Source organism: Rana temporaria, chromosome 1, assembly GCF_905171775.1.
Source record: "Rana temporaria chromosome 1, aRanTem1.1, whole genome shotgun sequence".
NCBI classification, from domain to species: domain Eukaryota; kingdom Metazoa; phylum Chordata; class Amphibia; order Anura; family Ranidae; genus Rana; species Rana temporaria.
Genome location: NC_053489.1, coordinates 369,444,182 through 369,467,226, shown reverse-complemented (window position 1 = coordinate 369,467,226; position 23,045 = coordinate 369,444,182). Strand labels below are relative to the sequence as shown.

Below are 23,045 nucleotides of genomic sequence, written 5' to 3'. Positions count from 1 at the left end.
TTTTAGAGTCATGAAGCAAAGTGTGGGTTTGTAGAGATGATTGTAGCTTACAAAAAAGAATACTAACTCAGTTTTTCTTTTCACACATTTCATAAACACTGGTTTCACAATGGAATTTTCTGTTTTAATAACTTGTTCTGGTAATCTTTCTTTTGTCTTTGCTGTTTTTCAGTAATGCCAAAAAATTTCAAGGTCAGAATGGTAACAAAGACTTCTGTTCTCCTTAGTTGGGAGTTTCCTGAAAATTACAACTCAATAACACCATACAAGGTATTAGGATGGATCATATCTTTTACTAAAAAGGTTCTTTGGTCTGGTGAAATGAATGTACAGGGAAGTTCCTCTTTCCATAAAAAGTACCAAGCATTTTCAAGAACAGGATTTTCCCCTCATGGATCATTTCCACCCTGGTCAAGAAGTCTGGGAATCTTGGCAAATAAAAAAAAAAAAATTTAGATGACGGAGAGACGGGCAACAGCTTTAATAGAAACATACTGTATAATATCCCTTTTACCAAACTTTAATTAAGCAGAGATTTAATATCACCCAGTACACCAGTTTTTTTCTTATGTATTTTTTTATTTTATTAAAAAAGGGGTTTTATTGAATAATAGCAACCAATCAGTCATTCAGGCTAGAATACCAGGGGCTAAAAGACCAAGAACATGAGAGCCCCACATCATGCAGATACCTGTTAATAAACATTTCAGGACCAGTACAGTGTCTCAAGAAAGTTTTTGGGCCCAAAACATCAGGTCAGTGCTGGGCATTGAGCTTTGTATTCAAAGTTTTTTTTATCTATTTTTCATTTTGCTCTTCAGCAAAGCACATGTTACAGTCAACAGGGAACAGCCTTCATAGCACAAGAAATACATAACAGGCATATAACACAGTATAATAGGCCCAAAGAAAGCCCCAATACATGGACATATGCCCACATCACCCAAATGGGGATGTTGGCATTAGAGGGAATAATGCACAACTGACTTGTTTCTGTGACTTTAAAAGAAAAGGGTATTATCCATTCCCTGATGAACTGGTAAATTATGTGAACCACTTACGATACAAGAAAAAGTTAGCGACCCTGTCACCAGACCGTTAATTTCAACAAAAATATTCCCATAATATATGTGTATTTAACATTTTGTATGCTTGAAAGCTTGCATATGTGGAAATCTAAATACCCGAAGACTGAGGCCCCATACACACGATAGAATCCATCCGCAGATAAATCCCAGCAAATGGGTTTCTGCGGATAGATCCTATGGTGTGTACACGCCAGCGGATCCGTTTCCGCGGAGAAATCTCCTCTGGGATGGATTCCAGCAGATCGGATATTTGCTGACATGCACAACAAATCCATCTGCTGGAATCCATTCCAACGGATGGATCCGCTCGTCTGTACAGACTTACCGGATCCATCCGTCCAAAGGGATTCCCCGCACGCGTCGTAATGATTTGACGCATGCGTGGAATTCCTTATATGACAGCGTCGCGCCGTCGCCGCGTCATAATAGCGGCGACGGCGCGACACGTCATCGCCAGAGGATTTCAGCGCGGATTTCAATGCGATGGTGTGTACACGCCATCGCATAGAAATCTTCTGAAATCCTCGAGAGGATTTATCCGCGAATACGGTCCGCTGGACCGTATCTGCAGATAAATCCTCTCGTGTGTATGGGGCCTGATGCTGAGCACTTACGTTTTGGATGTGATATCAGCAGCCCCAACAAAATCAGGGTTGTCACTCAATGGACCTTTTATCGTTTTTCTTTTAGCGCCTACCAGGGCAGCTTAATAAAGGGTTATGTAGGGAGGTGAGGGGAGGGGTGGATGACAGAGAGTAATTGGACACTGTTAGAAGAGGAGAAGACTGTGACTGCAAGAAGAAAAATAGCTGTGCTTGGGAACTGCATAGTCACATTTTCTTGCAATCTCAAAGGCTAATTGTAAGCAAATAAAAAATGATCTATGAAAAAGGGAAACACTGCAAGTAAACACAAATTTTGTAATTTTTACCTGCCATTTTTAAAGTTGGTAACAGGGTCTCTTTAAAGAAAAAACACCCCAACATTGTGGGTTACAAAAAATATAAACCAAGTAATACTTTTGAGTATTCCAACTGTTAAAAATGTATTAAGTTCCGCATTCATAGACCTGAGCCTAATTTGTCAGTGCCAAGGTGTCTGCCTATATCCTGGGTACAGTTAGGTAGATTCACAAAGACTTAGGCCGGCTTATCAGTAGATAAGCCGACCTAACTCTGAATCTACGCCAGCGTTTGTTTAAGTGTATTCTCAAACAGAGATACACTTAAACAAAGCTAAGATAGGCCGGCTTGCGCCGTTCTATCTTAGCTTGCAATGTTTCGGTTGTCCGCTAGATGGCGCTTCCATTGTGGCCGGTGTAGATTATGTAAATGAGGGGATACGCTGATTCACGAACGTACGCCAGGCCTACACCGTCGCATTACGTTGTTTACATAAGGGATAGGCCGCCTAAAGTTATTCCACCTATAAGGTGGACTAACAATGTTAAGTATGGCCCCCGTTCTCGCCACGAGGTTGGAATTTTTTACGTCGTTTGCGCAAGTCGTCCGCGAATCGGGATTTACGTAGTTTACGTACACGTCGGAATCAATAGGCCCGTACGGCCTACTTAGCCGCAATGCGCACTGGGAAATGTAGTCTCCTGGCGCATGCGCAGTATCCAAAAACGTCAAAAAACGTGAGGTCAAGCCTCATTTCCATACAACACGCCCCCCTCCAAGTCATTTGAATTAGGCGCCCTTACGCCCGCTCGTTTTAGGCTACGCCGCTGAAAATTAGCAGGTAAGTGGTTTGAGAATCACTACTAGCCTAACTAATTTACGGCGGTGTAGCCTAAAAAGGCTAGGCTAGGCCGCCCTAAAGTTAGGCGCCCCTACGTGAATCTACCTAAGTATGTTGAATTCTGTGCTCCTCCGCCTGCTTCGCTTAGGGCACTTACACTCCGCTGTCCCAACTTACTGGAGCAGGTGTTGTATTCCCCAACCACTTGCTCCATAAGTTGGGACAGCGGAGTGTAAGTGTCCCGGCGTAGCCTGGCGGATCTCCAAGGGGGCGTCTTCCATTTAAATGAAGCGCGCCCCCGATGCGAAAGAACTGGGCATGCGCCGGGCTGCAAAAAGCCCAGTGCGCATGCTCCAGTTCTCGGCGGAAAACGTCAATGACGCCGACGTGTGCGTCATTGACGTAAAGTCGTATTCAAGAACGACTTACGTAAACGACGTACCCGACGAAAAAACATGACGGGGACCCGACGCCATCCGTAACATGGCCTACGCGAGACTTGCGGAAACTTACCCCTCATATAGCAGGGGTAAGTTTCCGCTTACGCAAACGACGTTAGCGACGGTTACGCGACGCGAACTCGTTCGGGAATCGGCGTAGAAGGATCATTTGAATATGCAAATGACTCCTTCACGTAAATGCCATCTAGCGGCGGCCGGCGTCATTGCATTTAAGATCCGCCAGTGTAAGTGACTTACAGATGGCGGATCTTAAGTGTATCTATGCAGAAATGATTCTGAGAATCAGGAGCATAGATACACTGGCCTAAAAAGGGAGTTACGATGGAGTATCTGACTTACTCCATCGTAACTTCTCTGAGAATATGGCCCATAGTCTCCAGATTCCCTTTATAGGCACAGTAATTTGTTGCTCAGCTATGCAGATCAGCTCACTGATTTACAAACTGGTTTTTGACTAGTTGTTCAAGTAATAGACATTTAACCACTTCATCCCCGGAAGATTTGGCTGCTCAATGACCAGGCCATTTTTTGCGTTTTGACACTGCATCGCTTTAACTGACAGTTGGGCGGTAGTGTGGCGCTGTACCCAAACAAATTGATGCCTATTTTTTCCCCACAAATAGAGCTTTCTTTGGTGGAATTTGATCACCTCTGCGGTTTTTATTTTTTGCGCTATAAACAAAAAAGAGTGTCAATTTTGAAAAAAACACAATGGCCCGGATTCAGAAAAGAGATACGACGGCGTATTTCCTCATACACCGTCGTATCTCTGAGTGTGGTCGGTCGTATCTATGCGCCTGATTCAGAGAATCAGTTACGCATAGATATTCCTAAGATCCGACAGGTGTAAGTGTCTTACACCGTCGTAACTTAGGCTGCAATTTCAGACTGGCCGCTAGGTGGCGCTTCCGTATTTTTATGCGAGGAATATGCAAATTAGTATTTACGCCGATTCAGAAACGAAAGACCGCCCGGCGCTTTTCTTTTACGTTGTTTGCGTTTGGCTTTTTCCGGCGTATAGTTACCCCTGCTATATGAGGAGTAGCTAATGTTAGGTATGGCCATCGTTCCCACGCCGAGTTTTGAATTTTTTACGTCGTTTGCGTAAGTCGTTCGCGAATATGGCTGGACGTAATTTACGTTCACGTCGAAAGCATGACGATTTGCCGACGTCATTTGGAGCATGCGCACTGGAATATGTCCACGGACGGCGCATGCGCTGTTCGTTGAAAACGTCAAAAACGTGCATGCAGGACTATTTTACATAGTACACGCCCCCAACCAGCCTATTTTGAATTAGGCGGGCTTACGCCGGTCCAGTTACACTGCCCCGCCGTAAGTTTAAGCGCAAGTTGTATGTGAATACACAACTTGCTGCTCAAACTTACGTCGGCATAGTGTATCTGAGATACGCTACGCCCGCCTAAAGATAGGCGAAGGTATCTGAATCCGGGCCAGTATCTTTTTCTTTTTGCTATAATAAATATCCCCCAAAAAACAACAACATAGTAATGGTAGTGATTTGTAACGGGACTGCGTTATTGCGAAGGATAGATCGGACACTTTTGACAGATTTTTACAATTATACAGCGATTAGTGTTATAAAAATGCACTGATTACTGTATAAATATCACTGGCAGGGAAGGGGTTAACACTAGGGTGCGATCAAGGGGTTAACTGTGTTCCCTAGGTGTGTTCTAACTGTGGGGGGTGGGACTTACAAGGAGGAGAGAGAGATCGATGTTCATACATTGTATGAACACACGATCAGTCTCCTCTCCTCTGAGAGAACCGGGATCTGTGTGTTTACACACACAGATCCCGGTTCTTGCTCTGTCACGAGCGATCACAGGTGCCCTATACCAGGTCCTCTCTTTTGTGCTAAAAAAATGACAATAGTAAACATGAACCTGTTCCAAAGTTAGTACAGGTAATAATTTAACACCAGCAGCTAAATTATAGGCATGTGGCTGTATTTACTTTAGTTACAGAGTACCCCAACGACTCTTTAGTTTTGCATGTTTCAACTTTGGTTCAACTGTGTGCCACACTATTATCAATGAGGCAATGCATTCATTTAGGAGAGGTGGAAGTAGCCCAAGAGTATGTTGGCAGATTGGGTTTTGGAGCATTTACGAAGATTGTAAAGTCACTAAAATTACATGCAGGAGAGTTCTGTTACAGTCCAGCAGCCTGAACTTTAGTACATATACCTTTTAAGTTCATAGGTCGAAAATAATCGTATTCTGTAACTTCTCGATTCAAAACGACTGAATTTCATGGCGATTCAAAGCAGTAAATTGCATTTAAATTTGTTCATTTACTCACTTTTTTGATAACGAGGTGAAGTGAATATTCAGTTGTTTTACTGTATATCTAACCAGGTTTTTTTTTCTTTTACCTCCTACATGTGTCTTTTAACTTTGTGTCAGTTCAGCTCTTTATCCACTCTTACCAGTTCATGGGGAGTTAGCAACTTTGTGTGCAGGTTAGTTTCAAGTAAGAGTTTCAGAGCCCACCTCAGCATTCCCCTTGTCTCAGGAAAGTCCTCTGAGCTGAGACAAGCTGTAAGATTGATCTGTCTCCTTCCAAACTGCTGTCAAATTAGCCATGTGTGGGGTTGGGTCACATTTTAGATCTAGTCTTAGAAAGCACCAAGTTTACATAGGTATTCCATGTACCTCAGCCCATCAGAGAGCTGAGATGTTAACAACTATCACTAGTCACTAAACATCCTGTTTGCCTTTGTGACACAAAGGCTTTTCACTTTTGGTGGATAACATTTAAGATAATAGGACATAAATTCATGTTGTTGGCTTGTGTGTAGTGTCAGCTAAAAGTAATTATTATTTGTATATTCTTTAATGTTTGTTGTTCATGCTGTGCTCTTTTGTTGCTCAAGATTCAGTATAATATGCAGACAGTGGATGTAGATGGACGGACAACAAAGAAGTTAATTACAAACCTGAAACCCAAAACACATTATACTTTTACGCTTACCAATCATGGAAACTCCTTGAGTGGTCTTCAGCAGAATGTCGCTGTCCGCACAGCTCCTAACATGCTGGGTGTGAAACCTTTGGTAAATGCAAAGGCGCAACTAGATGGTAGCATTACAGTAGTTCTGCCAGATGTGGAAATGTCTGAATCAGTGAGGTAAATACTCCAATACATGTTCTTTGTTTGTCTATACCTTTATGTTGTAAAATAATATCTAAAAATGTTAATGTTAGAGTGTATTATTATTTTCTGAAGTACACATACAACTAAACAAATTATGTATATATGGAATTATGTTTCAGGAGTATCTCTATTTGATATATGCTTGTATGTGTGCTTGTGTATGTGCATTTTACACAGCTCAAAAAGTAAGTTCACCTTTTCACAAAGATGAAAATGTGAACTAATGCCGCGTACACACGATAATTTTTCAGCATGAACGACGGTGTTTAAAACGATGTTAAAAAATGCAGCTTGTTCGTTTTCGTCGTTTTTCAGAACCTGAAAAATGATGTGAAGCCCACACACGGACACGATCATTTTCAATGACGTTTTTGAAAAACAACGTTTTTTTCATGCTGAAAAATGATCGTGTGTACGCGGCATTACACTCTACACTCCCCCTAGCACTCTGGGGATTTGAAATCCCTACTCTTCTTCCCTTTCTTTCTGCAGGGCGTGATCAGATTGATTCTGAATGGTCAGCGCTCACACAGAGAATCACTCTGATCAGTCCCAGAAGCTCCGTAGTACAAATCCATATATATCACATTAGAAGAATACCGAACATCTGAAAATGACTTGCATATGAACATATGAATATATTAGTCTTGTGAAGCTGACCGGTCAATAAGCTATATGTGATCTCTGTTACTGAACTTAATTCCTTCAGCACATGGAAATGAATCAAGCAGCCTTGATTCTTTGTGTTTTTTTCAGTTGTTTTCAGCTTGATTTAAGAGTCTTCGCAGTTGTTGGGAGATTAAATATGTAGATTACAAATCTATATATTTAATGCAATAACAAATCTTTAAAGTGCAAACATGTAAAAAGTATAAAATTGGTATCCTTCACTGCTCCAGGAATACTAAAGCCGGCATAGATTGTAGATAGATGGTGCCATTTTCTTTCCTGTAACCTGAGCTATTGTGTTCTCCTGGTGGGATAGCGAGAATCCCATGAAAAATCTGACAGGCTGGTTGTCCCCAAGTTGATTACCAGACCCTATATAATGTATAATTATATTAAAAAGTAATGTTCCTATCACTGAACTTTTTTGGTACACCACTAATAAACTTAGACCATTCAGAATATGAATTTTTAACCACTACTCTCTGAATTCTGTCTTTCAGACAGTTTGGTTGAACTGGATGGACTTGTGTCTTTTTTCAACCTGACCAACTATGTAACTATGTTTGCTATCCATTTACTTACTGATTTTTCCAAGCCTGTAGACTTTACCTTAGGCCCCGTACACACGGCCGAGGAACTCGACGTGCCAAACACATCGAGTTCCTCGGCGTGTTCAGTCCTGGAGCCGCCGAGGAGCTCGGCGGGCCGAGTTCTCCCATAGAACAACGAGGAAATAGAGAACATGTTCTCTATTTCCTCGCCGAGGTCCTCGTCGGCTTCCTCGGCCGAAAGTGTACACACGGCCGGGTTTCTCGGCGGAATTCAGCTTCCGACCGAGTTTCTGGCTGAATTCTGCCGAGAAACTCGGTCGTGTGTACGGGGCCTCACACATTAGCCATGTGTAGGGAACTGTGTATAGCGCTTTTGCAAAATCCAAGTTTACTATGTCCACAGCCACTTCTTTGTCTGGGAAAACTGTGTCAAATGCTTTTGCTTTTGTAAAATCTAAGTATACAAGTCCACCTCCACTCCTTTTTCTAAGGCCCCTTTCACACTGGGGTGGGGACGGCCGTCGGCTGTAAAGCGCCGCTATTTTTGGCGGCTCTTTACAGTAAATTTCACTGCACTTTTACCCCTTGCTAGCGGCCGAGAAAGGGTTAAAACCACCACAAAGCGTCTCAAAGGTGCTTTGCGGGTGGTATAGCCGCATTGCTCATTGATTTCAATGGGCAGGAGCGGTATACACACACCGCTCCAAAGATGACTTTTGTTACTGTCCTGCTAGCACACTGCTCCAGTGTGAAACCCTGCGGGGCTTTCACACTGGAGAGACAGCAGCGGCTGTTTCAGGTTGCTTTGCAGGTGCTATTTTTAGCGTTATAGCGCCTGCAAAGTGACCCAATGTGAAAGGGGTTTTATTTACTTCCTCATAAAAATAAATCAGATTTGTCTGACAACTTCTGTCTTTCATGACTCCATGCTGTCTGTTGCTAATAATATTTTTTTCCAGCAAGAACTCATCAATGCGTTTTTTTCTTTTAAACTCTCCAGTATCTTTCCAACCATAGAAGTTAAAATAACAGGTCTACCGTGCCTTGAACATTTTTTCATACCCCTTTACATTTTCTTTATTGTTGTCATGTTCCAACCAAAAACGTAAATGTATTTTAATGGGAGTTTATGTGATAGACCAACACAAAGTGGCACATAATTGTGAAGTGGAAGGAAAATGATAAATGGTTTTCAATTATTTTTACTGATATGTAAAAAGTGTGGCATGCATTTGTATTAGCCCGCTTACTCTAATACCCCTAACTAAAATCTAGTGGAACCAATTGCCTTTAGAAGTCACCCAATTAGTAAATTGAGTCCATGTGTGTGTAATTTAATCTCTGTATAAATACAGCTGTTCTATGAAGCCCTCAGAGGTTTGTTAGAGAACCTTAGTGAACAAACAGCATCATGAAGGCCAAAGGACAGGGATAAAGGTGTGGATAAGTTTAAAGCAGGGTTAGGGTATAAAAAAATATCCCAAGCTTTGAACATCTCCGGCCTCGTACACACGACCAAGTTTCTCGGCAAAAACCAGCAAGAAACCGGTCGTGTGTACATTTTTAGACGAGGAAACTGTCGAGGAACTCGTCGAGCCAAAAAGAGAGCATGTTCTCTTTTTCCTCGACGGGAATGGAGAAAATTGGCATGTCGAGTTCCTCGACAGCCTAACAAGGAACTTGACGAGCAAAACGATGTGTTTCGCCCGTCGAGTTCCTCGGTCGTGTGTACGAGGCCTCATAGAGCACTGTTCAATCCATCATTCGAAAATGGAGAGTATGGCACAACTGCAAACCTATCAAGACATGGCCGTCCACCTAAACTGACAGGCCGGACAAGGAGAGCATTAATCAGAGAAGCAGCCAAGAGGCCCATGTTAACTCTGGAGGAGCTGCAGAGATCTACAGCTCAGGTGGAAGAATCTGTCCACAGGACAACTATTAGCCACTTCAGAAATTGCCATTGTTGAAAGCCATAAGAAGTCTCATTTGCAGTTTTGCAAGAATACATGTGGGGGACACAGCAAACGTGGAAGAGGGTGCTCTGGTCAAATGAGACCAAAATTTAACTTTTTGGCCTTAAAGCAAACCGCTATGAGTGGCGAAAAACTAACTGCACATCACCCTAAATACACCATCCCCACCGTGAAACACGGTAGTGGCAGCATCATGTTGAGGGGATGCTTTTCTTCAGAAGGGACAGGGAAGGGAAGCTGATCAGAGTTGATAGGAAGACAGATGGAGCCAAATACAGGGCAATCCTAGAAGAAAACCTGTTTAGAGAACTTGCAAAATACTTGAGACTGGGGCGGAGGTTCACCTCAGAGCAGAACATCAACCCTAAGCATACAGCAGAACTACAGTGGAATGGTTTAGATCAAAGCATATTCATGTATTAGAATGGCCCAGTCAAAGTCCAGACCTAAATCCAATTGAGAATCTGTTGCAAGACTTGCAAATTGCGGTTTATCCATCTAATCTGACAGAGCTTGAGCTATTTTGCAAAGAAGATCGGGGGCAAAAGTTTCACTCTCTAGATGTGCAAAGTTGGTAGAGACATACCCAAAAAGACTTTCAGCTGTAATTGCAGCAAAAGGTGGATCTACAATGTATTGACTCAGGGGGGCTGAATACAAATGACCCTTTCACATATTTATTTGTAAAAAAAAATGAAAACATTTATCATTTTCCTTCCACTTCACAATTATGTGGTATTTTTTGTTGGTCTATCACATAAAAACCTAATAAAATACATTTATGTTTCTGGTTGTAACATGACAAATGTGGAAAATTTCAAGGGGTATGAATACTTTTTCAAGGCACTGTATAATTACTTAGTGAAGACTTTGATCCCTTTTTAAATATAGGCACTACATTGGCGTTACGCCAATCCAGTGGTACTATTCCTGTATTTAGAGTCCCTAAAAATGAAAAACAATGGCTTTGAAATGATAGAGCTCAATTCTTTATGGATTTGTGAGTGTTTGCCACCTGGACCTAGTGCTTTATACACCTTTATGCTGTCTAAATATTTATGGACCATATCACTTTTGAGCCATTGTAGATCATTTGGGTCTGTGTCAATACCATCCCCATTTATGGCCATGAGCTCTACCAATGCTCCTTTGTATACACAGAACTGAAGAAAGTATTTATTAATTTGACTTCTCTTTGTCCCCAGTCACCCACTCTAGATTATTTTGTATAGGGCCAACATTCTCAGACCTCACCTTTTTACTATTAATATATTTGAAGAATGTTTTGTCCTACTATCTTTTGCAATCTCTCCTTCATTTTTGAAGCCTTAATTTCCTTTTTACATATTATGTTATATTCTTTTGTAACATTTAAACAATAATAGTGTTCCTTTATTTTTTTTAAGTTTTTTGTGAGCCACATTTTAAACTCTTTGACCAGTGTGTTCACATAAAGACTTTTTATAGAATTCCCATTTTTGTTTTGTGTTCATCAATGCCAATATTCCCTCCCAGTCAAATGCCTTGTACACACGATCGGTTTTCACAATGAGAAAACTGCAATTTTTTATATTTTTTATATTGGTCGTGAAAACCAGTCGTGTGTATGCTCCTTAGCAGTTTTCTCTATGAAAAACTGACCGCAAAAAAATTGATACCAGCTCTTTTTTCTCGTTGATTTTCCCATCAGTTTTTTTCTCGTCACGAAAAACGGTTGTGTGTATGCTTTTCCGAGGGGAAAAAAAACGTGCATGCTCAGAATCAAGTATGCAGCCCAAAAGCAGCCCAAAGCGTGGTGCCATTTGAAAGGAACTTCCCTTTTATAGTCCCGTCGTTGTACGTCACCGCGCTTTGGTCGGACGTTTTTTTGCATGAACGTGTGTATGCAAGTCAGGCTGGAGAGGAATCGCGTCGGGAAAAACTTTGTTTTTTTTCCTGACGAGAAAAATGGTCGTGTGTACAAGGCATAAGACTTTGAGAGCAGCCCTCATCCTTGGGGGAAAAAAGTGTTTATCTTTCCAGTAAGTGTTTGTTGCATACAGTTAATATTAAATGAAATCATGTTATAGTTACTGCTACCCAAATGTTCTTTTATATGAACATTAGTAATAAGCTCTGCGTGGTTTGAGATTATCGGGTCGAGCAGAGCATCATTTCTAGTTGGCCCCTCTATGAACTGGACCATAAAATTGTCTTGTAGATTTAAAAATTGTTGCCCCTTAACTGTTCCTGCAGTGCCATTACAGTCAATTTCTGGGTTGTTAAAATCCCCCATTATTATTACTGTCCCAGTCTTTGCAGCTCTTTCTATCTGTGCAAGGAGCTGAGTCTGAGTCAGACATACACCACCAAACTTCTGTTTTATTCTGTCTTTCCGAAAGAGAGCATAGCCAGGAATATTAATAGCCCAGCCATGTCAAGAATAAAGCCAAAATTCAGCAATACCAATTAAATCATAGTTCTCTTCATGCACCAAAGCATCTAAGTCACCTATTTTACTTGGCAGACTTCTGGCATTGGTGAACAAATACTTTGTCACATTTTGGCCATGTATTTTGCATATTTTTTATTTCAGTGCAAATAATACAATTTCCAATCTGCCATAGCCCTCCCCTCATCCTTCCCCATTCCGCCCACCAATAGGGACCGACCCCTGTCTGACCTGTCTGACCCATTATAATCTTATTCAGCCTACCCTCAATCCTAGTTTAAATACTCCTCCTGCCTTCCCATAAACTTCTCCCCCCAATACAGCAGACCCCCTTCCATTTAGGTGCAAATCGTCTTTAGCATATAGGTTGTACCCCAATGAAAAGTCAGCCAATTGTTCTAGAAACCCAAATCCCCCCTTCTTACACCAGGTCTTTTATTACACAACTCTTTTATTACACATAATAAAATGTACTATAAACATCACACTTCCCAAAACCACAGAGAACTTTCCCATTTGCATCATATTTAGAAATATACTGTTAAAGGAAAAAAAAACATGATATACTTACCTGGTCAGTGCAATGGTTTTGCACAGAGCAGTCCCTATCCTCCTTTTCCTGGGTCCCCCAGGCTCTCTGGGCTCCTCCCCCTGCTGAGAGCCCCCATAGCAAACTTCTCGCTATGGGGGCACTCAAGCTCCTAACAGGCTGTGATTGGCATTAGTGGGAGCCAATGGCTCTTGCTGCTGTGTCTCAGCCAATGAGGAGATAGAGAGCATAGAATTCATGAAAGTAAAAAACCTTCGACCTTTTGAACCACTTTAAATTATATTGAACTCTTTATATAAATATTTAGCTGCCTTAGCAATATTGCTTATAAGTTCAGGGATGTTGGTTTCTTATTCCAGCTGTTCAGTTGATACACTCACAACTTTATACTAAAGCATCCGGTTACAGTGTGCGGTCATAATGTTGGCAAAGCTTTAACATGGGACCCTAATTCTGATTGTAGCTTTCTGGCTGAAAAAGCACAATCTCTCCTAAACTTGCCTAAACTCTGCACAAAAAAATGCTCAGTATGAGCATTTTTTTCCTGTCAAGGGAACAGAATTTTTTTTAAGCCAAGTATCTGGAATAGCTTAACAGTAGTTATATATAGGGATGGGCAAACGGTTCGGCCCGAGCATAAGTTCGGGCCGAACAATATGCTGAGTTCGGGGAAAATTTGAAAGCCGCGAATCCCCGGTAAAGTCTATGGGACACTAACATGAAAAATTAAAAGTGCTTATTTTAAAGGCTTATGTGCATGGTATTGTCATAAAAAGTGTTTGGGGACCTGGTCCTGGACCTGATGTATCAATGCAAAAAAAGTTTTAAAAACTGACGTTTTTTTTGGAGCAGTGATTTTAATAATGCTTAAAGTGAAACAATAAAAGTTAAATAATCATTTAAATTTTGTACCTGGGGGTGTCTATAGTATGCTTGTAAAGTGGCGCATTTTTCCCGTGTTTAGAACAGTCTCTGCACAAAATAAAATTTCTTAAGTAAAAAAAGTAATTTAAACTACTCGCGGCTATAATGAATTGTCGGGTCCTGGCAATACAGATAAAAGTAATTGAATTTTTTTTTTTTAAAAGAATGCGTGGGGGTCCCCCCAAATTCCATACCAGGTATGGATATTAAGGGGAACCTTGCGCCAATTTTTTTTAATGTATCCTGATACCAATTCACATGGGTGGGGGCGAGATCTGGGGGTTATTATTAAGCATTTTTACAATTTTTTTTTGCATTGATACATGTCCCCTGGGGCAGGACCCAGGTCCCCAAACACTTTTTTTGACAATAACTTGCATATTAACCTTTAAAATTAGCACTTTTGATTTTTCACATTTGTGTCTCATAGACTTTAACGGTATTTGCATGTTCCACCAAAGTTTTTGCCTGTTCACATGTTCTGCTGCGAACGGAACCAGGGGGTGTTCGGCTCATGCCTAGTAATATAAGGGTCATTCTCTGGTACATAGTTGTGGCTGGGAGAGGATACCAAAGCTTCAGGGCCCCCTGAAAAAGCTGGTAATGCCGATGGGTATTGTAGTACATAAAAACTTCTTGCAACACTGTCAAATCTCCTAAAGAAGCTCTTTGAGCAAAACATGTAGAGTACGAAGTGGTTGCATATGTTATACAGACAGTATAAACTTTTTGTAAACATGTTATTTTTAATGTTAATATCTCACTGCTAGCCCCTGATGATGGCTAATTGACTGAAACACATTAGGAGCCAGCAAGAATGATATAGGACACTGAATTAAATGCCAAACTTCTTGAGCTTATATTTATGTTTTTATCTTTTAATAACAATAGATGGTTTATGCGTTACACTTTTGGAGATGGTTTATGTCCTTGTAATATTTACACTGTGATTGGCACCACTAAACACCAGAGGAACTGTGGAGGAATGTAATGTGATTATTTGGTCCCAAATGGGAAAAATAGCACCTGATTAAAGTAAAAGTCCACCTAAAAAAAATATATTAAAAACAGCAGCTACAAATGCTGCAGCTGCTGACTTTTAATAAATGGACACTTACCTGTCCAGGGTGCCCGCGATGTCGGCAGATCTCTCGGCTGCCCCCACTGCCATCCTCAGTGAGGGAATCAGGAAGTGAAGCATTGCGGTTTCACTGCCCGGTTCCCTACTGCGCATGTGTGAGTCGTGTGGTGCGTCCTCCTGCGTCTGAAGTTTATGGTTATTGGTTTCTGTTTTTGATTTTGCAAGGTCTGTATGGCTTTAGGAAATTTTGCATATGTTTATAGTCATGTTTTATTATTTATAATAAATGAATGTTTTATATTTTGAAAAAGCTGGTTTGTAGTGAATACATTTATATATGTAAACATGGTTTGAATGCATGCTGTGTTTTTAGAATAAATTATACCATGCATTTTTATAACAGCTTACAAAAGCTTTATCTTTGTAGGTTCACCTTCTTCTTTTTTTTTCAGGCATTACTATATTGTAGTAGTACCTTTGAGGAAACTGCGTGGGCAATTTCTAAACCCTTGGGGAAGCCCCGAAGAAATGGATTTAGAGCAGGTTAGTAAACTTATATAGGACTAGTGTCAACAGGAATTAGTTGAAGTTGAGAACTGTTTTCTGCCCCATAAAGGTCTATAGGAATGCAAAAGCAGTTTGAAGCAAGGCAAATGAAATGTACCTACAATGAATTCTGGTGTCAGAAGCACACTGGATTTGACTATGAAGCCTATTGACACTAGCCAATCAGCAATTATGTTTACCTAGTTCTTGCCATATTTGTAAAAAAAAATTTTTTTGAGTGCCAACAACTTGGAAACAGTCTTATGCACAGTAGTATTTTTCATTGTCAATAGTTGCAGATGCAGAGGACCATGACTTGTTGATATACAGTACATATTAATATAGTGATGTTTTAAAATGACAAATGTCTGTCACATTCCGACAAATTTTATTGTTTTAATACTTGTAATGGAGTAAAAAATAAATAAAACATACAGTACCACTTAGGCAGCTATCAGTTATTCAATCCACAGAAAAAAATCTTACAGGTAAATGTAGCTGATAATTGTAAATTATTTATTTTGCATATGCTACATATTTGTAGCACTATCCACTATGAATGTCATTTGAAGAAACATGTTTAGTTTCTCTTACAGTGGAGAATTATTTAAATTTTTTGGTATTAAAAGGTTTATTTTTGTTAACCATTGTTGGTTGCATAGTTTTAGAGATTAAACTTTTATAAGAAAGTAAATTTTAGGTAATCTTTTAAATACTGAACTACAGGCAGACTGCTAAATACACAGTTGAAATACATATACCGTATTTATCGGCGTATAACACGCACTTTTTTCCTCTGAAAACAGAGGGTAAACACTGCCTGCGTGTTATACGCCGATATCATGTTTTACCAAAAGGGGCGGGGATCGGGCGGTTCACCCCCCATGGCCCTGGAACAATGCTCCCTGCATAGTCTAAAGTTGAGAAAAAAAAGTCACTTGCCAGCCCCTTCTACACCGCTCCTCCTGTGTCAGTGTCATTGTAAAACGAAGCTTGTAAATATCGCCATAGCTCCATTTTTTCTAGCTGCTCTCCTCCTCTGATTGTAGCATTGATTGGAGGAGGAGAGCGGTCACATGACCATCTGTGTAAAATCAGAGGAGAGCAGTCATGTGACCAGGTCAGTGAAAAAAACGGAGCTATTGAGGTATATGGAAGCTTCGTTTTGCAATGGGAGTGACACATGAGGAGCCGTGTGAAAGGGGCTGACAGTGATTTTTTTTTCTTAACTGTAGAGAATGCTGGCAGCACTGTCCCAGGAGACTGGGGGTCTTCTGGGAGTGCAGGGGGGCTGTGTACTGGATGGGAGGGATGTATAATGGATGGGGGATGTATAATGCATGGGGGCTGTATACTGGGGAGGGGGGCTGTATAATGGATGGGGGGATGTATAATGGATGGGGGATGTATAATGGATGGGGGATGTATAATGGATGGGGGGCTGAGTACTGGATAGGGGGATGTGTACTGCATGGGGGGATGTATAATGGATGGGGGGCTGTGTACTGGATGGGGGGATGTATAATGCATGGGGGCTGTATACTGGGGAGGGGGGCTGTATAATGGATGGGGGGATGTATAATGGATGGGGGGCTGTGTGCTGGATGGGGGGATGTATAATGGATGGGGGGCTGAGTACTAAATAGGGGGATGTGTACTGCATGGGGGAATGTATAATGGATGGGAGCTGTGTACTGGGGAAGGGGGCTGTATAATGGATGGGGAGTGTGTACTGGATGGGGGGGGCGTATAATGAATGGGGGGGGGCTGTGTACTGGGGAGGTGGGCTGTGTACTGTAAAGAGGGCTGTGAATTTTTTTTTCCTTAAACTCCCCTCTTAAAATTGGGGTGCGTGTTATACGCCTGTGCGCGTTATACACTGATAAATATGGTAATTTAACTATTTAAAAAATAATTTGAAGGCACACCTTCCTGATAGCACAGTCAGATTGGACACTTCCCTTTTCTGTTGCAAACTGGCATTGCAGGTTTACCAGCAACTTGCCCCAGCCAGTGATCAGGAGAAGCAGCTATGATGCTATGCACTTCTTTCTCCTCTGAAAACATGTGTGTGGCCTGTGTAAATGGGATTTGTTCATTTCAAGTTTTACATTTCCATCTGAAGCCTCGTACACACGGCCGAGGAACTCGACGTGCCAAACACATCGAGTTCCTCGGCCAGTTCAGCCCTGAAGCCGCCGAGGAGCTCGGCGGGACGAGAGCTCCCATAGAACAACGAGGAAATAGAGAACATGTTCTCTATTTCCTCGTCGAGCTCCTCGTCGGCTTCCTCGGCCGAAACTGTACACACGACCAGTTTCCTCGGCAGAATTCAGCCAGAAACTCGGTCGGAAGCTGAATTCTGCCGAGGAAACTGGTCGTGTGTACGGGGCCTAAGTCTGTGAGTATGCAAAATCAGCTTGAAGCAGGTTAGAAGAAGGTCAACTTCTTGCCAAATGTACATGCCAACTGACTCGAATTGATCGCAAAAGCTGAAGCTAAATTGATGTCAACAGTGGAAGCCCAGTGGTCAATGACAGCCTTAAGCTGGATATACACTAGTAGAATTTTGTTCATAATTTTTTTGTTGTTTGGTTATTTTTCTAATCATTGGGGTTAAATCAACATTTGTTTCCATCCTGCTCCTTTGAATTTTCTCATCATTGTGGTTGAAAAGTTTTTCTTGAATGTACGGTTTTCTAACAGTTAAATGTGTTTTTCATTTAGTAAAACAAATGAAATCTTGAGCTACTTTTAAACAATATTGTTCTTCGAATTTTCATACACATTTTCATTCAAAATGTTACTAGTGTATACCCAGCTTTATGACTGCTTCCTCTTTCTCCCAGTGTGAGTTCTGATATGCATGATATACAGAAGGCTAATATCAGGACAGAATCAGCTATTTAGGCTATTTCTATGTAAACTTAACGATTTTAAAGCAAACATACCTGGAATAAATGGTGTATATTATTTCTGCCTGGAGTTTAATTGCGCCCATGGAAATGAGATAAATGCTTAGTTCAGGAAAGAAAAAATATTTGGTGAAAAAATGTATCACATAATAGTCTCTGCCCCCTTGGATGTGTCTTCTGGCATTTGTGATAGGGTCTCTGACTAACAATTGTTGCTCAATTGTTTTTTTTCCTGTACTTAGGCCTCATATTAATGGATGCACGTAAGCATATTCACATGAAAGGCCGTGTTTGCCCACACGAGGATGCACAGGTGCATCCCCGTGTAGGCAGGCCCATTCATATTAGTTGAGATACAGCAGCTGCACGGATACAGCCTAATTTGACAGCCATGTAAGAGCATGCGTCCCCGAAGGCAGACAGCATGTGTTCAGGAACGTGGACCTGCACAAATGTCGAGGGCCTCATTCACACAGATATACTTAAGTTCAAGCCTGTGCGAATGCTGTGTTTGCCTGCATGGGAATGACCCCCAGTCCTATTAATGTAATTTGAAACAGAGAGGGTGCACAGCAATTTGACAACCATGTGAGTGCACAACCCCAAACTCACACTGCTACATTCATGGCTGCACAGCTGTCAGTTGGGGAGCAGGCGCTGTGTTCAAATTAACATGCATGTGATTGCCTGCAAGGGGATGCACGGAATGCTTGTGCATCCCTGTGTGGGCAAACACGGCATTTGCACGGGTGTACACTTCAGTACATGTGAACAAGGCCTTACAAGGCCTTACATCCATACATTTCCATACATAATTTTCTGTATTTAGAGTATAACTTTGGATAAAACCTTTTTATTGGGAAGGGTTAGAAGCTCTTGCGGATTTTTATTTACCCTCACTAATATTTTATTTCCTCTACTATCTGTAAGGGAGACACAACAGGAAGTTAAAGGGAAATACCCAATGGGGTAGACTATAGATACACTTTAATTTATGCTGCATTGCTTTAAGGTCGATTTGAAAGGAGGAAAATTATAATAACCTGTAAACCTTTTTACATCTCACAGCTAGTTCAGACTATCACAAAGCAACACCGTCGTAGCTTGCGTTACCTAAGACACCTGGAGTACCCTAAACCATATGTGGCAGCTCGGTTCCAGTCTCTGCCTGGACATTTTACACTTGGAGACCAAAAGAACTATGAGGGCTTCGAAAACAAGGCATTGGAAAATGGACAGAAATATGTTTTTTTTATCATGGCCATGCTTGAAAGTGCTGAAGTGGTGAGACTAATTTGTTTTTTTCTCTTATTTTGTTGATTAAGAAAATCTGATATCTGCATATGCACACAGTGCTGTTACTGTATACAATATATCTTACAATTAAAGACATCTATCAATTGACTTGTGTACAACCAGCCTGTTGGGTTTTTCCCAAATAATCAGTGCCGCCGGCTATAGAACAGAACACAATAGCACAGCAGGAGTGATTGCCCTATCCACCACAAATGTGTGGATGGGGGAATTGTAATTTTTTTGCGTTCAACTTGGTTGAACAAAAATAAAAAATTATTAATGTATGGCCCGCCTTACAGTAAAGAACCCCTTACACAGTTCAAGATTGAACCTCTTCTGTTCCAACTTCTTAGATTAAAGAGTTTCTCCCAATGATACAGACACTATGGGGGTCATTTACTATAGCGTGAATATGCGATTGTGCGGTGCATTAAAATAGCGCCCAATTAAGCCAATTAAAAGTTCAAGTGGGCGAATGCACGATTCCCGGAGCGCACTATTAGCTTCCGAACATGCCTTTGTAAATTTTGGAATCCCCCCCAAAGCACCATGTTCCCATGTTGATGGGGACAAGGGCCTCGTCCCGACAACCCTAGGCTATGGTTGGCGGGAGGCTTATTTTTATTATATAAAAGTAGTGTAATTTGATAAAAGACAATAGCTAGTTTTTGACAATTCCTTTATTAAAATTGTCTTCTTCCTACGGTCTTCTCCTTCTCTGCTTCTTCCTCTGGTCTTCTCCATCTTCCTCCGGCTTCTTCTTCCCCTGCTTAGTGCTCTGGTCTTCTGCTTCTTCCCCTACTGTGTCCTCTGGTCTTCTTCTTCTTCCGTCGCTGCTCCTGCTGAATATTTAAAAAATTAACCTCCTCCAGTGATGCGATTGGGTGGATGACGTCATTCAGAGACCCCGCCCCTTGTGACTTCCCCACCTGGGCATGATTAGTCTGCAATGTCACAAGGGGATGGGGTCTCAGTCTGATGCCTTCCGGAGGCCACCCCCATATTTATATATGACATGTGCGCCATGCAAGTGGACAGATCGGTGGGCCGCAGCATCAGAGGGGGGTAGTTTTTGAATCCTCAGGGTCTGTGACAGGAGCCGCAGCAGAGGAAGAAGAAGACCGAAGTAAGAAGGAGAAGACCAAGAGAAAAAGCAGGTAAGGAGAAGACAGGAGGAAGAAGGCACTATTAATAAAATAATTTTCAAAAACTGGCTATTGTCTTTTGTCACTACTTTTCTTGGTGAATGGGTCGGGGTACGATGTACCCCATACTTGTGGGGCAGGATCAGGGAGCTTCCAGATTCCCATAATCCCCCCGCCTGCAGACCCCGTCAACCAATGGCTAGGGTTGTCGGGACGAGGCTCTTGTCCCTATCAACATGGGGACAAGGTGCTTTGGGGGAGACCCCAAAGCACCCTTCCCATGTTGAGGGCATGTGGCCTGGTATGGTTCAGGAGGAGAGACGCTCGCCCACCCCCCTCTTTTCCTGGCTTCCAGACTGCATGCTCGGATAAGGGTCTGGTATGTATTTTGGGGGGACCCCACGTAAAAAAATGGGGGCTTTTTTCCCCCTCCCCCATTTACATTTTATACTCAAGGACTTGCACAACCAAATACTTTTGTATGCAACTAAATTTAATACAGATTTAGAGTAGTATGAATTGTTTGCACTTATAAAGTATGTATTTTGTGTCTGAAAAAGTCAAACAAAGCAAAAAAAAATCAACTTATTTCAACATTAGTGTAAACATTTGTTACATTAATGTACCTGGACCAAACAAAAAAAAGGCATGGAAATAATGCTCCAGCATTTCACAACACAGGCAGTCCCCGAGTTACGAACACAATAAGGACTGTAGGTTTGTTCGTAAGTGGAATTTGTGTGTAAGTCTGAACATTGCATTTGTAAGTGTAACTTCTGCCTTTGCAAGGATGTGGGATGTTCTGGGCACTTCCAGGCATGCAGTACATGTTATTTGGGGCTCTTCTGGCCATGCAGTACATGTAGTACTGCAGTGTGGGATGTGTCCGGTGCTAAAAGGTAGCTGCTCGGAGGTATCCAGGACTATCTTGGAGCACAATCGGCCGGCGTAGGGGTCTTTCGTAACTCGGGTCTACCTGTAGTTAAAAGGGCCCTGTTCAAAAGAGCTTACAATCTTCAAGGGTAGGACACAACAAATGTGTCACATTAAACAAATTACATTAGAAAAGCAGGGATACAAATCAAGCTAATAACAAGCATGACTAACCTTTTTTGTGATCAGAAGTCCTCGCCCCAAACCCCAAAAAAGTTACATGGCAGAATTATAAGCAAAAAAAGACAAAATACAAAAAGGCAGAGCACAATCTACACCGACACACACAGCAGGAATGAATTAGCAGGGACATTTGTTTTTATCTCAAAAATTACATAGCAGTTTTAAGTCTAACATGTGACATTTAGAAACAATCATCAAACAGCCTTGGTAGGGTGTGCAGGATTAGGAAACACACGCTTTACAAATGACATGAGCATAAAACCTTAAAATATGTATGCAGCATCACACCAGACGTATACATCCATATCTAGGCCAAAACACCCCCGTTCTAGATTTGGTGCAAACCCACACTTGATTGATTTATAATGTGATTTCTTTGGGTTCCATTATGTGAAACTCATGAAAAATCTTAGCACTGGGAAAGTTTAACACCACAACATATAAACCTGTAGCCAGCTAGCAAGATTGGGAAGCGAACCCAGAAACTCAGTGCTGCAAAGCTAAAAGGATGCAAGAAGTTAATCAATGCAAATGTACTGTGGAAGTCCAGAGAGCCAGTGAACAACCCGTTTCTGGCATTTGCCATCTGTTTTAAAGGATGATTATGGTTGATTACTAGATTATTAGAAATAAATATTAGAGATAAACAGCTGTCATTTTGTGGGTTTTGGCTTTCTAAAAGGCTGCAATTAGTGGTGGTGGGGAAATGTTAAGGCTGATTATAGTCCTTGCCCATGGAAGTCATATGACACAATTTGCAATGGTGGGGAACCCTCCTACACATAAATACTACATTTAGACCTAATTTAGGGAAGTCCCTGCGTCAGGAGTTATGTTTAACAACATAGGAAGCACAAAACGTATCTACATGAAGTGGTATGCCACTCAATGCTGGTAGGCAGAAATGCTAACCTCTAATCTACTGTGTGTGAGTGTAGAATAGTGATGTTACCCTCTGAATTTTGGGAATGACATTTTGATTTCTGATGTTGGTATACATATCAAATTTTGTGGGCTCAAATTATGATTATTTGGAAATAATAAAAAACACACAAAATTGTGTTAAAAATTGTGGTATTGTTTGTGGTTTGTAAAGACACCTGTGTTAGTTTGGGTAAAGATTTTTGTGAGATTGAGAGCTACAAGTGAAAGTGACAGAGAAAAATATATTTTAACAAAACATGGTTTGGGCGCTATTTTTTTTCAGAGAGCTATAGTAAATTAGTTTTTGAGAGTATTTTTTGCACCAGCGCTATAGTGAATACTGTTTTAGTGCTATTTACAGCGATTAGCGCAGATTCGCAGTAATTAGCGTTAATTAGCGTGCAGCCCTATAGTAAATGACCCCCTATTTAAGATTTTTATTTTGC

At 41.3% G+C, this 23,045-nt stretch overlaps 1 protein-coding gene across 18 annotated transcripts in view; it reads left to right on the top strand.

Annotated features, from left to right (window-relative positions):
* The window catches only part of PTPRS (protein tyrosine phosphatase receptor type S), a 565,376-nt gene that overhangs the window by 331,331 nt on the left and 211,000 nt on the right, over positions 1-23,045 (top strand). For all 18 annotated transcript variants that reach the window (XM_040322493.1, XM_040322436.1, XM_040322492.1 and 15 more), the window contains 4 exons: positions 173-270; positions 6,195-6,448; positions 15,110-15,200; positions 19,187-19,402. In XM_040322493.1, coding sequence (XP_040178427.1) covers positions 173-270; positions 6,195-6,448; positions 15,110-15,200; positions 19,187-19,402 — 659 coding nt within the window. The remainder of the gene's footprint in view (positions 1-172; positions 271-6,194; positions 6,449-15,109; positions 15,201-19,186; positions 19,403-23,045) is intronic.